This window comes from Paramisgurnus dabryanus, chromosome 23, assembly GCF_030506205.2.
Source record: "Paramisgurnus dabryanus chromosome 23, PD_genome_1.1, whole genome shotgun sequence".
Lineage (NCBI taxonomy): Eukaryota > Metazoa > Chordata > Actinopteri > Cypriniformes > Cobitidae > Paramisgurnus > Paramisgurnus dabryanus.
This window is the reverse complement of record NC_133359.1, coordinates 11,835,487-11,847,214: the sequence shown is the minus strand read 5'-3', so window position 1 is coordinate 11,847,214 and position 11,728 is coordinate 11,835,487. Positions and strand designations below refer to the sequence as shown.

The window sequence follows — 11,728 nt, the reverse complement described above, 5'->3', positions numbered from 1 at the left end:
GAAAGAAGTATGCAAACATTCAACAATTTAGCTAAGAAAATTTCCCCCAATAACATCTTTTCTTACTTTTCTGGCCATGGAACATTACTTTGAACACCTTAAGTCTATTTGTTGCACATCAAGCCACTTTCAGTGTTCAGTGAAACTCATGTTGTGAAGTTTCTCCAGTGCTGTAGGTGGCAGTCATCTTTGTGTAGTTTCAGCGTTTACAGCACGACAGAAAGCGCTGTTAGTGTTGCCAAGTCCTCGAGTTTACCGCGATATTCAACTACTTGTTTTAAACCGTTTCCGCATATGTTTCCTTGGGTCGAGGTTGAAAGCTTTTCACCAGCTATCAACCCTAATGTAAATGATTTTATTTATAAACACATACTGTGTTTATTATCACTACTATACAGTATTTTAAGACATTGTGTGTAATGCATAACAGTGACTGCAAAACATGTAATTTAGGTATGGGAGAGAAATATTTGTAGTTTTGGTATTTGGTCATTGGGCTAGTTGACTTGCCATTGGAATGATTTTGTTACACAGATCTGGCAACCCTGAAGCGCCTGTGTAATGTTTTCTGGAGGTAACTTCATGCGGAGATTCACTTTCACACTGTACTGTCAACAGACAAGGAAGTCCCGCGCTTTTAGCCATCAACTTATTAACATCAACTTATTCTTTCAAACGAGTGAGTGAGTATCAGTATGCACAATGTCACGTCGCAGTCACTGCTATTTGTTTTCAATTAGATCTAAAGTTGGTGTTTGTGAAGTTCAAACGGTGCGTGAAAGCAGCTGGGTGTGATGGAGCGAGGTAGCTACGAGCGATACGACGAAATGAGGTGTGCTGTGATTATGTCGTTTTATGGTGGTATGTTTGTGTAGTATAATGTGTGGTCTTGCGTGTAGTCTAATCGCTAACTCTGTCTGCAGCACAGTACATTGTATTATCTTATATATTGACCTTATTTTACTTAAACATTCGTGTCATGTTTTGATGATTGTGGTTGTCATCATCATTAGTTTCACTGCCTCGAAACAGATTAGGGCATGTTCGACTTTATGCAGCGAGGCGCAGACATGACATCAGTGTACCGCGAGAGCTGTGCTTTCGAATCACTCTCGCGGTACCGTGATGTCATGCGTTCTGCGCAGCGCTGCATGAAGTCGAACACACCTATAAGTTCGCTTGAGGGCTCATATAATAGGCGCCGCAGTGCATAGCTCGCTTGACTTCCTTTCATTGGTCCGTCACTGCATTCAACAAAATGTCATTTGGGTGCTTTGGATTGGCCTCGTCGGAGTACTTTTAAGGCAGTGTTAAAATGCAAGCACTGTGTTCAGACAGCTGCAGATCTGACATTCCCCACGAGGAACACTGACCCTCTCTTGCTGTGTCACGTCTTCTCATTCATTATGGTTAATTTGTAAGGTAGTTATCTGACATCTGCAGATGCCTTTGAACTTTGTCAATCATTTAAACATGTAGGACAAATCAGATTTTAAAAGTGTTTGCTAAATGTAAGGTGGGCTATAGGCAGAAGTTCCCAGTTAGTTTTTACATGTGGCTTATTTTTGGATTTGGAATTTTAACTAACAGTACGTATACAGTATTAGGACAGTATGGATAGAGCAGGAAAGTTAACCTGACAGTTAAAGGCGGAGTCCATGATGTTTGAAAGCCAGTGTTGATATTTGAAATCGCCTAAACAAACACGCCCCTACCCCAATAGAATCTGGACCTTCTGTTGATAGACCCGCCCCACACATACGCAACCCGGCATTTGATTTGATTTGATTGGCTATAAGTGTGTTTTGGTAGTCGGCCCGTCTCCTTTTCCAAACCGTTTTTCAAACATCGTGGACTCCGCCTTTAATCATTTGTCAGACAAGTTAGTCAACTTACTGTAGTTCTGTACATATTGCAATTGTAATCGGTTGTTTTAAGTTTCGTGGTTTATTGGTTTCATGCAAAACATATAGTACGATTTCTTACCACAGTTTTGATATAAACTATATAGATAGGAATAAACAATATAAATAAATTTAAAGAAAGAAAACTTAAAATGTTAAATTAGGAAAAACAATATTAAGATCATTATTATTATTATTTTTAATTGTCTGTACGATTTACAACACAACAAACCCAATAAGGATATACATGTAATATACATATAATATAAAATAAAATAGTAACTGTCTTACTGTGCATGCTTTAAAGGGATAGTTCACCCAAAAATGAAAAGTCTGTCATCATTTACTCACCCTCATGTTGTTCTAAACATGTATTAATAATTTTTTTCTGATGAACACAAAATAAGATATTTTGGGAAATGATGGTAAACACACAGCATATAGTGTCTATTGACTTCCATAGTAGGAATAAAAAATATGATGGAATTGAATGGCTTCAGTCAACTGTGTGCTGCTTTCCATCATTTATCAAAATATTTTCTTCATCATTTATCACAATACTTCCAAAATATTTTTTCATACTATGAAAGTCAATGAACACTATATGCTGTGTGTTTACCATTGTTTCTCAAAATATCTTCTTTTGTGTTTATCAATTCATACAGGTTTAAAACAACATGAGGATGAGTAAATTATGACAGAATTTTCCTTTTTTGGTGAACTATCCCTTTAAGTAAGTTTTTACTTTGTACAAAGGCATGCATTCGAGCAATAAAACATATTTAATAGCAGGCATATTTCTAATATAAGCTAAAAATAGTCAGTTTGTTTTTAAATATTTTCACAGTGCACTTAAGCTTGAAAAATGAATAAAGTAAACGCAATCTAGCTTTTCAGGTCTGAAATAAGACAGGCCAGGCCCAGCAAAACAAGGCACAAATGTCAATGCATGCATTTTACTGCATGTACAAGTGTGCTTTGTCAGGATACCTTTGTTACAATTGATTACCTTGTCTTGGTTTTCGAAGGGTGCACAATACAACCTTAAAAACATCATCATCAGTACATCTTTATCTCTTTATTATCTTTGATATTACACCATGGTCTGGTTAATTGTGGCTTTAAGTGGTAGTAAGATTTATTTATGAGTTGTTTATCTCGGTTCGTGTTCCCCTGACCGTGTGTCGCTAAAGACAGCCTCCTCTTAACTTAATGTTTCCTGTCAACACATCCACGGTGCAAAGAATTATCTCTGGAAGCGTAGACCTAACACCTGATCCAAGTGTCACACCTACCCTGCACTGACCTATGCCAGGGGCCCAGGGCTATATTTGGCCCCTTGTCACACTTGTGGTTGCCATCTTGTAGTGTTTTAATAAAGTGTGCAACATGCTGACATCAGACGATGATGTGATATGATTTCATTTCTAAATGATTGATGGGAAGTTTATAGAGCATGTAAAAAATATCCTCAGGATAATTTAGATAGTAGGAGATAGTTGTGGAACATTGAGTAACAGTCGGATGTTTTTTTTAGAGGAGTAGCTAGCAGGCATAGCTAACATGACCTTACTGTAACCTGCTGCAGGGTTTGCAAAACTATATCAGCAAGGGTATGGAAATATGATATGATGTAGACGATGTATCTCCAACAGAATGCATTCTTTCCTTTGAAGTCAGCATGCTTGACGGCATGGAGCACCATGGCATTGCTTTGGAAACTCTTTACTACAAAAACAGACTTGCTTAACTAGTTGAACGGCAAAGAATTGGTACATGTGTTGGGTATTACAACTAATCCTATTTGCACTATAGACATGTTTGCAACATACATACAACATTATATAATTTTTATATTAATAGAGATTTCAGAAGATAAATCACACCCACTCACGGGAAAGCTGCCGTCTCTAATACTGTTTAAACCTGATTGTTTAGGGGCAGGATCATGCATGGTGACTCAATTGCATCATTGAGCCACCGTTTTAGGCCCGCTTAAAAAAAAACCCTTAACGAAAAAAAACTGTTCAACGATTTAACTCTTCAATTCAGTACTATTAGTTCAGTCATTGTGTGTTTCAGCAATACATTTCGAATGTGTTTAAAAACATTTTCAAGATTGACTTTACAGAGACTTTAAAGATGTCCATGTAAATTTTTACAATAGTGGCCAAAACTGACATCCAACTTTAAACAATTGACATCCAAAGGTGAACTTTTTGAAAGGGTACCTCTATTGACGGCAAGGGACCATTTTGGTTATTTTTCTGAAGGTGCACTGTTGTAAATGATTGTACATTATTATCATTTTTTTCCTTAAGATGTAATTTTGCATTTTGGATTTGTTGTATTACAGGTAGGAACTGGAAGGACATGACCAGGATTATTTAAGATGAGCTTAAACCATGTTCCCAGCTTTTACTTAAAAAGATGACCCCAAATTTTTAAAAAACACTGTATCAAGTCACCCTTGGCTTTAAAGATTTTCACCCTCATCTGACTGGATTGCACACCTCATCTGTTTAATGGTTCCACCACCGAATTTCAGCACGAGATGGTATGCGGGGATTTTGAACATTTGATAAAGACTCCACAGAAATGTCGGAGTCAAAGCAAGTGGCATGCGATGGTGGACTTCCTCGGTTCATGATTGGCTGTGAGAATGATGAGAGCAAAGAACTAGATGATACAGACATGAGAGACATCTCAAGGTCTTATGGGGAGGATGAAGACGAGGATCAGGTATGAAAACCTTTGAATTACTTTTCGAAACAGCAGTTCACCCTTCCCCTTTTTGTGTTTCTTCTATGAAACACAAAAAGAAAAAAAAATTGTAAAATTGCTGTCTTGATAGTTGTGGCAGGGTTGCCAAATCTTTCTTTGTTTACGGTAATTTACTGTAGAGTAGTCTTGATGTTCAGTCATCATTTCTTATGTTGCTGTTAACAGATTTTAAAGTCTTACTGATACAAAGCTCTTACATTTCCTATTGTTTTTCTGCTGTCAGTCAATGGAGCGTCAGATAGTGGTGGGGATCTGCTCCATGATGAAGAAATCTAACTCTAAACCAATGACTGAAATCCTGGAGAGACTCTGTAAATTTGAGTACATCACCGTTGTGATTTTTTCTGAAGAGGTTATTCTCAATGAACCAGTGGAGAAGTGGCCACTGTGTGATTGCCTCATTTCTTTCCATTCCAAAGGTATCGTCATATAGTTTTTAAATGTCGACAGCTTGAAATTTGATTGTGCTTTATTGCTTCCTTATGTTCCTTATATTGCTATAGCTTCCCTGAATTACTTTAGGCAGCACTGGTGTAAATATAAGTTGTTTTGTATTAATTATACAATGTTAAAGGGAAACTCCACTTTTTTTAAAATAGGCTCATTTTCCAGCTCCCCTAGAGTTAAACATTTTATTCTTACTGTTTTGGAATCCATTCAGCCGATCTCCGGGTCTGGCACTAGCACTTTTAGCATAGCTTAGCATAATCCATTGAATCTGATTAGACCATTAGCATCGCACTCAAAAATAACCAAAGAGTTTCAATATCTTTCCTATTTAAAACTTGACTCTTCTGTAGTTACATTGTGTACTAAGACTGACGGAAAATGAAAAGTTGCGATTTTTTTTTAAGCAGATATGCCTAGGAACTATACTCTCATGCTGGCGTAATAATCAAGGACTTTGCTGTCATACCATGGCTGCAGCAGGCGCAATGATATTACGCAGTGCCTGAAAGTAGTCCCCTTGGTAACTCTCAAAAGCAGGGAACTATTTTCGAACACTGCGTAATATAATTGCGTCTCATGTAAATAGGGAAAATATCAAAACTCTTTGGTTATTTTTGTGCGCGATGCTAATGGTCTAATCAGATTCAATAGATTGTGCTAAGCTATGCTAAAAGTGGTACTGCAAGTCCTGGAGATCGGCTGAATGGATTCCAAAACAGTAAAAATAAAATGTTTAACTCTAGGGGAGCTGGAAAATTAGCATATAAAAAAAACTGGAGAGTTTCTTTAAATAATCATAATTTTGATTATGTTTGGTGATATGTTTTATCTATTACCTTACAGGATTTCCCCTTGACAAAGCAGTGAGTTATGCCAAACTACGAAACCCCCTCCTCATTAATGACCTCAACATGCAGTATTTTATTCAGGACAGGTATGGAAAGAAAATAATAGCTTTCTTTTTAAGCAAACCCTGTTACGTAGACTAAACTATTTTTTACGGTTATAGGAGGCAAGTGTACAGGATTCTTCAGGAGGAGGGCATCGACCTTCCACGCTATGCAGTGTTGAACCGGGACCCTGACAGACCAGAGGGTAAAGGTCATCGTTTTGGGACTATTGTGATACGTTAGATCATTGCATGGAGGTTTTGCAGACTGAATTGCCATTACTGGGTGTCAGTTTATACTTCGGTAATAGCATGTTCCTGTTTTGTGTTGTTTAAATGACTGCAGTCAGCACCCACTTAATGAGAAGTTCCTCTTAGTGTGTACACTACATAGCTAGCTCATCTCTGTATTGGGAAATTTTTATCCTGTTTTACTAAACGGTTGTGCGTGCAGTATCTTAAAGCAAAGATCTTTGTGCAAGTATTATTTTATGCAAATAAGGCTTATTGTGTGGGTATACATATTATGTATGGGTTGGCATTTCAAAGTGCTATTAATGATTTGTAGAGTTGACGCAATGCGGTACAGTCCCAGTAAATAATGTCAAATCACAGTATTCATCACCATAGCTCAGCATGCAGGGCAAGATCTGGAACCAAGACGTGCCAGATGGCGTTTTTCGTCATGTTTGCACCATGATTTGCATAATTTATTGAATCACTAACTGCAGATATTGTATGCCAATAAGAAAAGCTATCCACAGGCATGAACAATTCAGGTTTGACTTTGTTGTTCCTGTTTGTGACATCAGAGTGTAACTTAGTAGAAAGTGAGGACCACGTTGAAGTGAATGGGGAAATATTTCACAAGCCCTTTGTGGAGAAGCCTGTCTGCGCAGAAGACCACAATGTGTACATTTATTATCCAACATCGGCTGGTGGAGGCAGTCAACGCCTGTTTAGAAAGGTACAGTACTGAAATGACATCATAGACTCCATATGGTATGTCTGGACTCACAGTATACTTCTGTGGGCTTCTTATCTATTTTAAAATAAAAATTAGAAATTATTGTTGGACTTGACTCGTTTCTGGATAAGCAGTAGGAGAATAGATGGACGGAATTTATTATACATTTTCGTTCCATTAGCCATGGCCTTACACCACCTTTTTTAATATTTTACTATTTCTTACCTCAACTTTGATGAATATACATACCTATCTTTTTTCAATGCGTGCACTTTTAATCTTTGTACAGCGCCTCGTGAATGTGTTAGCATTTAGCCTAGCCCCATTCATTCCTATGGCTCCAAACAGGGCTGAATTTAGAAGCCACCAAACACTTCCATGTTTTCCATATTTAATTACATGAGTAGTTACACGAGTAAGTATGGTGGCACAAAATAAAACTTTTGTTTGGATCCTAAGGAATGAATGGGGCAAGGCTAAATGCTAACACATTCAAGAAGCGCTGTACAAAAATTAAAAGTGCACGCATTGAATAAAGATAGGTATGTATATTCATCAAAGTTGAGGTAAGAACATAGTAAAATATTGAAAAACTGGTGTTTTCCTTTAATGATCAATAACTGCTATAATTTATTTCCCTTTAGATCGGCAGTCGGAGTAGTGTGTACTCTCCTGAAAGCACCGTTCGAAAGACTGGCTCGTATATCTATGAGGAATTCATGCCCACAGATGGAACGGATGTAAAGGTGTGTGTGTGTGTGTGTGTATTTGTTATATAATGTGATTGTCTTGCATTATAGACATTAGATGGTGGCTGGACAATAAAGTTTATTGTGTGGTAGGTTTACACAGTAGGACCTGATTATGCCCACGCAGAGGCCCGTAAGTCTCCCGCTCTAGATGGTAAAGTGGAGCGCGATAGTGAAGGAAAAGAGATTCGGTATCCTGTGATGCTCACCGCGATGGAGAAACTTGTGGCAAGAAAAGTGTGCCTTGCATTTAAGGTAAGGTGAACATAGAAGAGCTTTCATTAATATCTTTAGCCTAAAATGTGAAAAGTAAAATGTGATAACTTTTCATAATAACATCTTTCCAACCCAGCAAACAGTTTGTGGTTTTGATCTCCTCCGAGCAAACGGGCATTCGTTCGTTTGTGACGTCAATGGCTTCAGCTTTGTAAAGAATTCTATGAAATACTATGACGATTGTGCCAAAGTTTTGGGGTAAGTGAGACATGGGGTGTGTCTTATAGGATGTACCTGAATCTTTTTATAATGAACTGTCTATATTTGATTTCTCTCTGAATTGGGTGGATTATTTAAGGAAAACATTACAGTTTTTCAATATTTTACTATGTTTTTACCTTAACTTAGATTAATGAATACATTTTAATCTTTGTACAGTGTTTCTTGAATGTGTTAGCATTTAGCCTCGCCCCATTCATTCCTATCATGGCTCCAAACAAAAGTTTTATTTTGTGCCACCATACTTACTCGTGTAACTACTCATGTAACAGTCTTTAAATAGGGAAAACATGGAAGTGTTTGGTGGCTTCTAAATTCATCCCTGTTTGGAGCCATAGGAATGAATGGGACTAGGCTAAATGCTAACACATAAACAACGCGCTGTTCAAAGATTAAGTGCACGCATTGAAAAAAGATAGGTATGTATTCATTTGTCTAAGTTGAAGTAAGAACATAGTAAAATATTGAAAAACGGTGGTGTTTTCTTTTAAGTAGTAATGGGTTTAGTAAGAAGTGCACTTGACATACTACTGTAGTACTGTACTGTACTGTAGTATGAGAACTTCATGTGTCCCATTGATATGTTTCCCTCAGGAACATGGTGATGCGAGAGCTGGCTCCTCAGTTCCACATTCCCTGGTCTATCCCTATGGAAGCAGAGGACATCCCTATTGTCCCGACTACCTCAGGAACCATGTGAGTTTATCACTGTGTCCTGTCCTGTTGTAGATATTGGATTTGCTATGTTGAGCATAAACATTCTGGAAATGTTATAGTACTCGAGTGTTGTTAATAAAAATACATTGTCATGTTTGTCTGAAGGATGGAACTCCGTTGTGTTATTGCTGTAATTCGGCATGGTGATCGTACGCCCAAACAGAAGATGAAGATGGAGGTTCGAAATGCCTTGTAAGTTTTAGGTTCTGGAAGTGTTCGCAACTGTATTCCAGTTTTGTTTTATTGCTTTCTCAATATGTCCGTTTCTCTCTTAGGTTTTTTGATCTGTTTGAAAAGTATGGCGGCTATAAGACTGGAAAACTCAAACTAAAGAAACCAAAACAACTCCAGGTTGGTTTGATTTAAAGGTGCTGTTTGATGTATAGCAAATGATCTCAAATGCTTTAACTCTTTCCCCGCCATTGACGAGTTAACTTGTCAATTAAGAGAAAACGCTTCCCTGCCAATGACGCGTTTTTCCGGCAATCCGTATTTTCGCTATTATTCACCAGGTGTTGCTCTTACCCAACTTATAAAACCCAGAAGCATCCTCTTAGGTCAAACAGTTCAAACTCCGTGTATGTTTTGATCATCGCTCTGAATCTGATCTCTATCAAAAGCCCTTGCAATAGGCTTTATGCCCAGCTGCACTACCTCCTGAACTTCAGCCAGCTCCTTGTTTCCTGTCTGCCATTATTGGGCAAACTGATTAATCCAGGTGTGTCTGATTATTGTTTTTGTGACTACTGAGGTCAGGCATACCTGGATTAATCAGTTTGTCCAATAATGGCAGACAGGAAACAAGGAGCAGGCTGAAGTTCAGGAAGTAGTGCAGCTGGGCATAAAGCCTATTATTTTTTCTTCTAAATTTTTTTAAGCAAATGGGCTGTTCTTTCATTTTCTTTATTGTATGTTCATATATTTGATGAAGAACATTTTATGGAAAGCATTAAACCTTTGTTAAAATCATAAAAAATGCTGGCGCTGGCTGGCAACTTTTTTTTTTAAACGCTGGCGGGGAAAGAGTTAAAATGACGACAAAAACCCAAAGCCCATTGAAAAACACAGGCAACTACTGTTAAAACAGATGGTTCAGTATATTGGTAATAAATACATTTTCTAAAAATTATATTTAAAGGAACAGTATGTAGGATTGGGGCCAAAACTGGTATTGCAATAACAAAACTTGTGGCTAAAACTGGTACTGCAATCACCCAACTAGTGGCCAATACACAAAATGAAAACATAAACATCAGTTGAGGGCTGCAACTCCACTTTTTAAATGACAATATCCTGGCCAGACCACTGTTGTCAGTGATATAAGTATTTGAAATGAAAATGATTTCTAAATGTCTAGTGACATATCAGGGCCATTTTATGATTAATTGATATACATTTCTTACGTACTGTTCCTTTAATTTCCTTGAACGAAATGTCATATCCATAAAGCTGGAATGCTTTCTCAGATACTTTCTTGTGTGTTGGCAGGAAGTGCTGGACATTGCGCGTCAGCTCCTGGCAGAACTCGTCCAGCACAACGACTGCGAGATTGAAGAAAAGAAATCCAAACTCGAGCAACTAAAGACGGTTCTGGAGATGTGAGTAAGCTGTTGAGAAATAAAATAGCTGCCCTTCTTTACAGTACATTTTGATTGTTCTGAAGTTTTTTTCATTCCTTTACAAGTTTCCGAGTGCTTTAGCTAACGTGGTAAAAGGTCTGTTTAATGGAAATATACTAGAGGAAATATGGTAAATAGTAGGCCACGAAATCGGTTCATTTTCCATATTTACTGCACTTTTTGTCATAAAAACATGCAGTAATTGTTTTCATCAGACTTGCATTTGCAGACATAATATTATAAGACGAGGTATTTCTCAATAAAAATACATTTTGGTTTTTTATGAACTGTATAATATGATCTGTATACAATTTACTATAATGTCCACATATGAATCATCAGTTTCTTAACATCATCTTTTCTCTCTCTCTCTCTTTCTTTGTCTTTCTTTGTGTCTCGGCCGGTCTCTTATAAGGGAATCCAGCCTGAACAATAATCAGTGCGCACCCTCATTTTGTAATGCAGGCAAAGTGGATGATAACCCTCATTAACCCGAGATCTTTTAAAAACTACTGACACTTTAATGGGGCCCTAAAATTGACTGTGAACTTTGGGTCTTTTTGAAATTCTGTGTGGCATCTGCATGCCATTTTGAAAGTGTTTCTAATCACTCATGAGTCTTCCATATCTTATTGTTTACACCTCTTACCGGGCTTAGATGAGGCTCATAATCAAAATGTTATCGTTTTTTGAGGAATGTACATTAACAGAGGAAATGGGTGCTTGGGGAAAAACTTTGGGTTTATGACACAATGCAGCAGAATTAATGGTGGTAAATTCACTCTAGAGTTCGTTTGGTTAAGAGCTAGTTAAGACAAAACAAGAATAATTGGTCCTTCATTGGTTTGTGAAATTTTAAAGTCTAACTAAACCTGCAATAAAACTTAAAAACTTGAAAAAAAATCATCCAGAATTCTCCATTGCTTGCTGTATTGTGTTGTTTCAAAACCTGGCACCGTTGCAGAGACGGGGTCATGTTTTATTTCACCCAAAGCCTGTCATTCCTCTTGAGACAGCCCTGGTATGACACACATTAACCTCTGCTAGCTTGGGAAGGTCACCCGGACACATGTTTCCCGAAACATGGAGGCCACAGAGCACCTGCTAGCAGTTTTAGGCTAGTGTTGTGTCTTATGTGTGCTGTCTGTCTGTGT

At 37.7% G+C, this 11,728-nt stretch overlaps 1 protein-coding gene across 3 annotated transcripts in view; it reads left to right on the top strand.

Annotated features, from left to right (window-relative positions):
• Positions 1-533: 533 nt before the first annotated feature.
• The window catches only part of ppip5k1b (diphosphoinositol pentakisphosphate kinase 1b), a 36,330-nt gene continuing 25,135 nt past the window's right edge, over positions 534-11,728 (top strand). For 2 of the 3 annotated variants that reach the window (XM_065291851.1, XM_065291844.1), the window contains exons 1-13: positions 534-687; positions 4,261-4,646; positions 4,912-5,107; positions 5,982-6,072; positions 6,148-6,233; positions 6,840-6,994; positions 7,639-7,740; positions 7,837-7,998; positions 8,096-8,217; positions 8,833-8,934; positions 9,061-9,147; positions 9,231-9,306; positions 10,444-10,553. In XM_065291851.1, the coding sequence (XP_065147923.1) occupies positions 4,503-4,646; positions 4,912-5,107; positions 5,982-6,072; positions 6,148-6,233; positions 6,840-6,994; positions 7,639-7,740; positions 7,837-7,998; positions 8,096-8,217; positions 8,833-8,934; positions 9,061-9,147; positions 9,231-9,306; positions 10,444-10,553 (1,433 nt within the window). In that variant the 5' untranslated portion in view covers positions 534-687; positions 4,261-4,502. Of the gene's footprint in view, positions 688-4,260; positions 4,647-4,911; positions 5,108-5,981; positions 6,073-6,147; positions 6,234-6,839; positions 6,995-7,638; positions 7,741-7,836; positions 7,999-8,095; positions 8,218-8,832; positions 8,935-9,060; positions 9,148-9,230; positions 9,307-10,443; positions 10,554-10,989; positions 11,014-11,728 lie in introns of all 3 variants that reach the window. The other variant, XM_065291841.1, reaches the window with a different exon arrangement.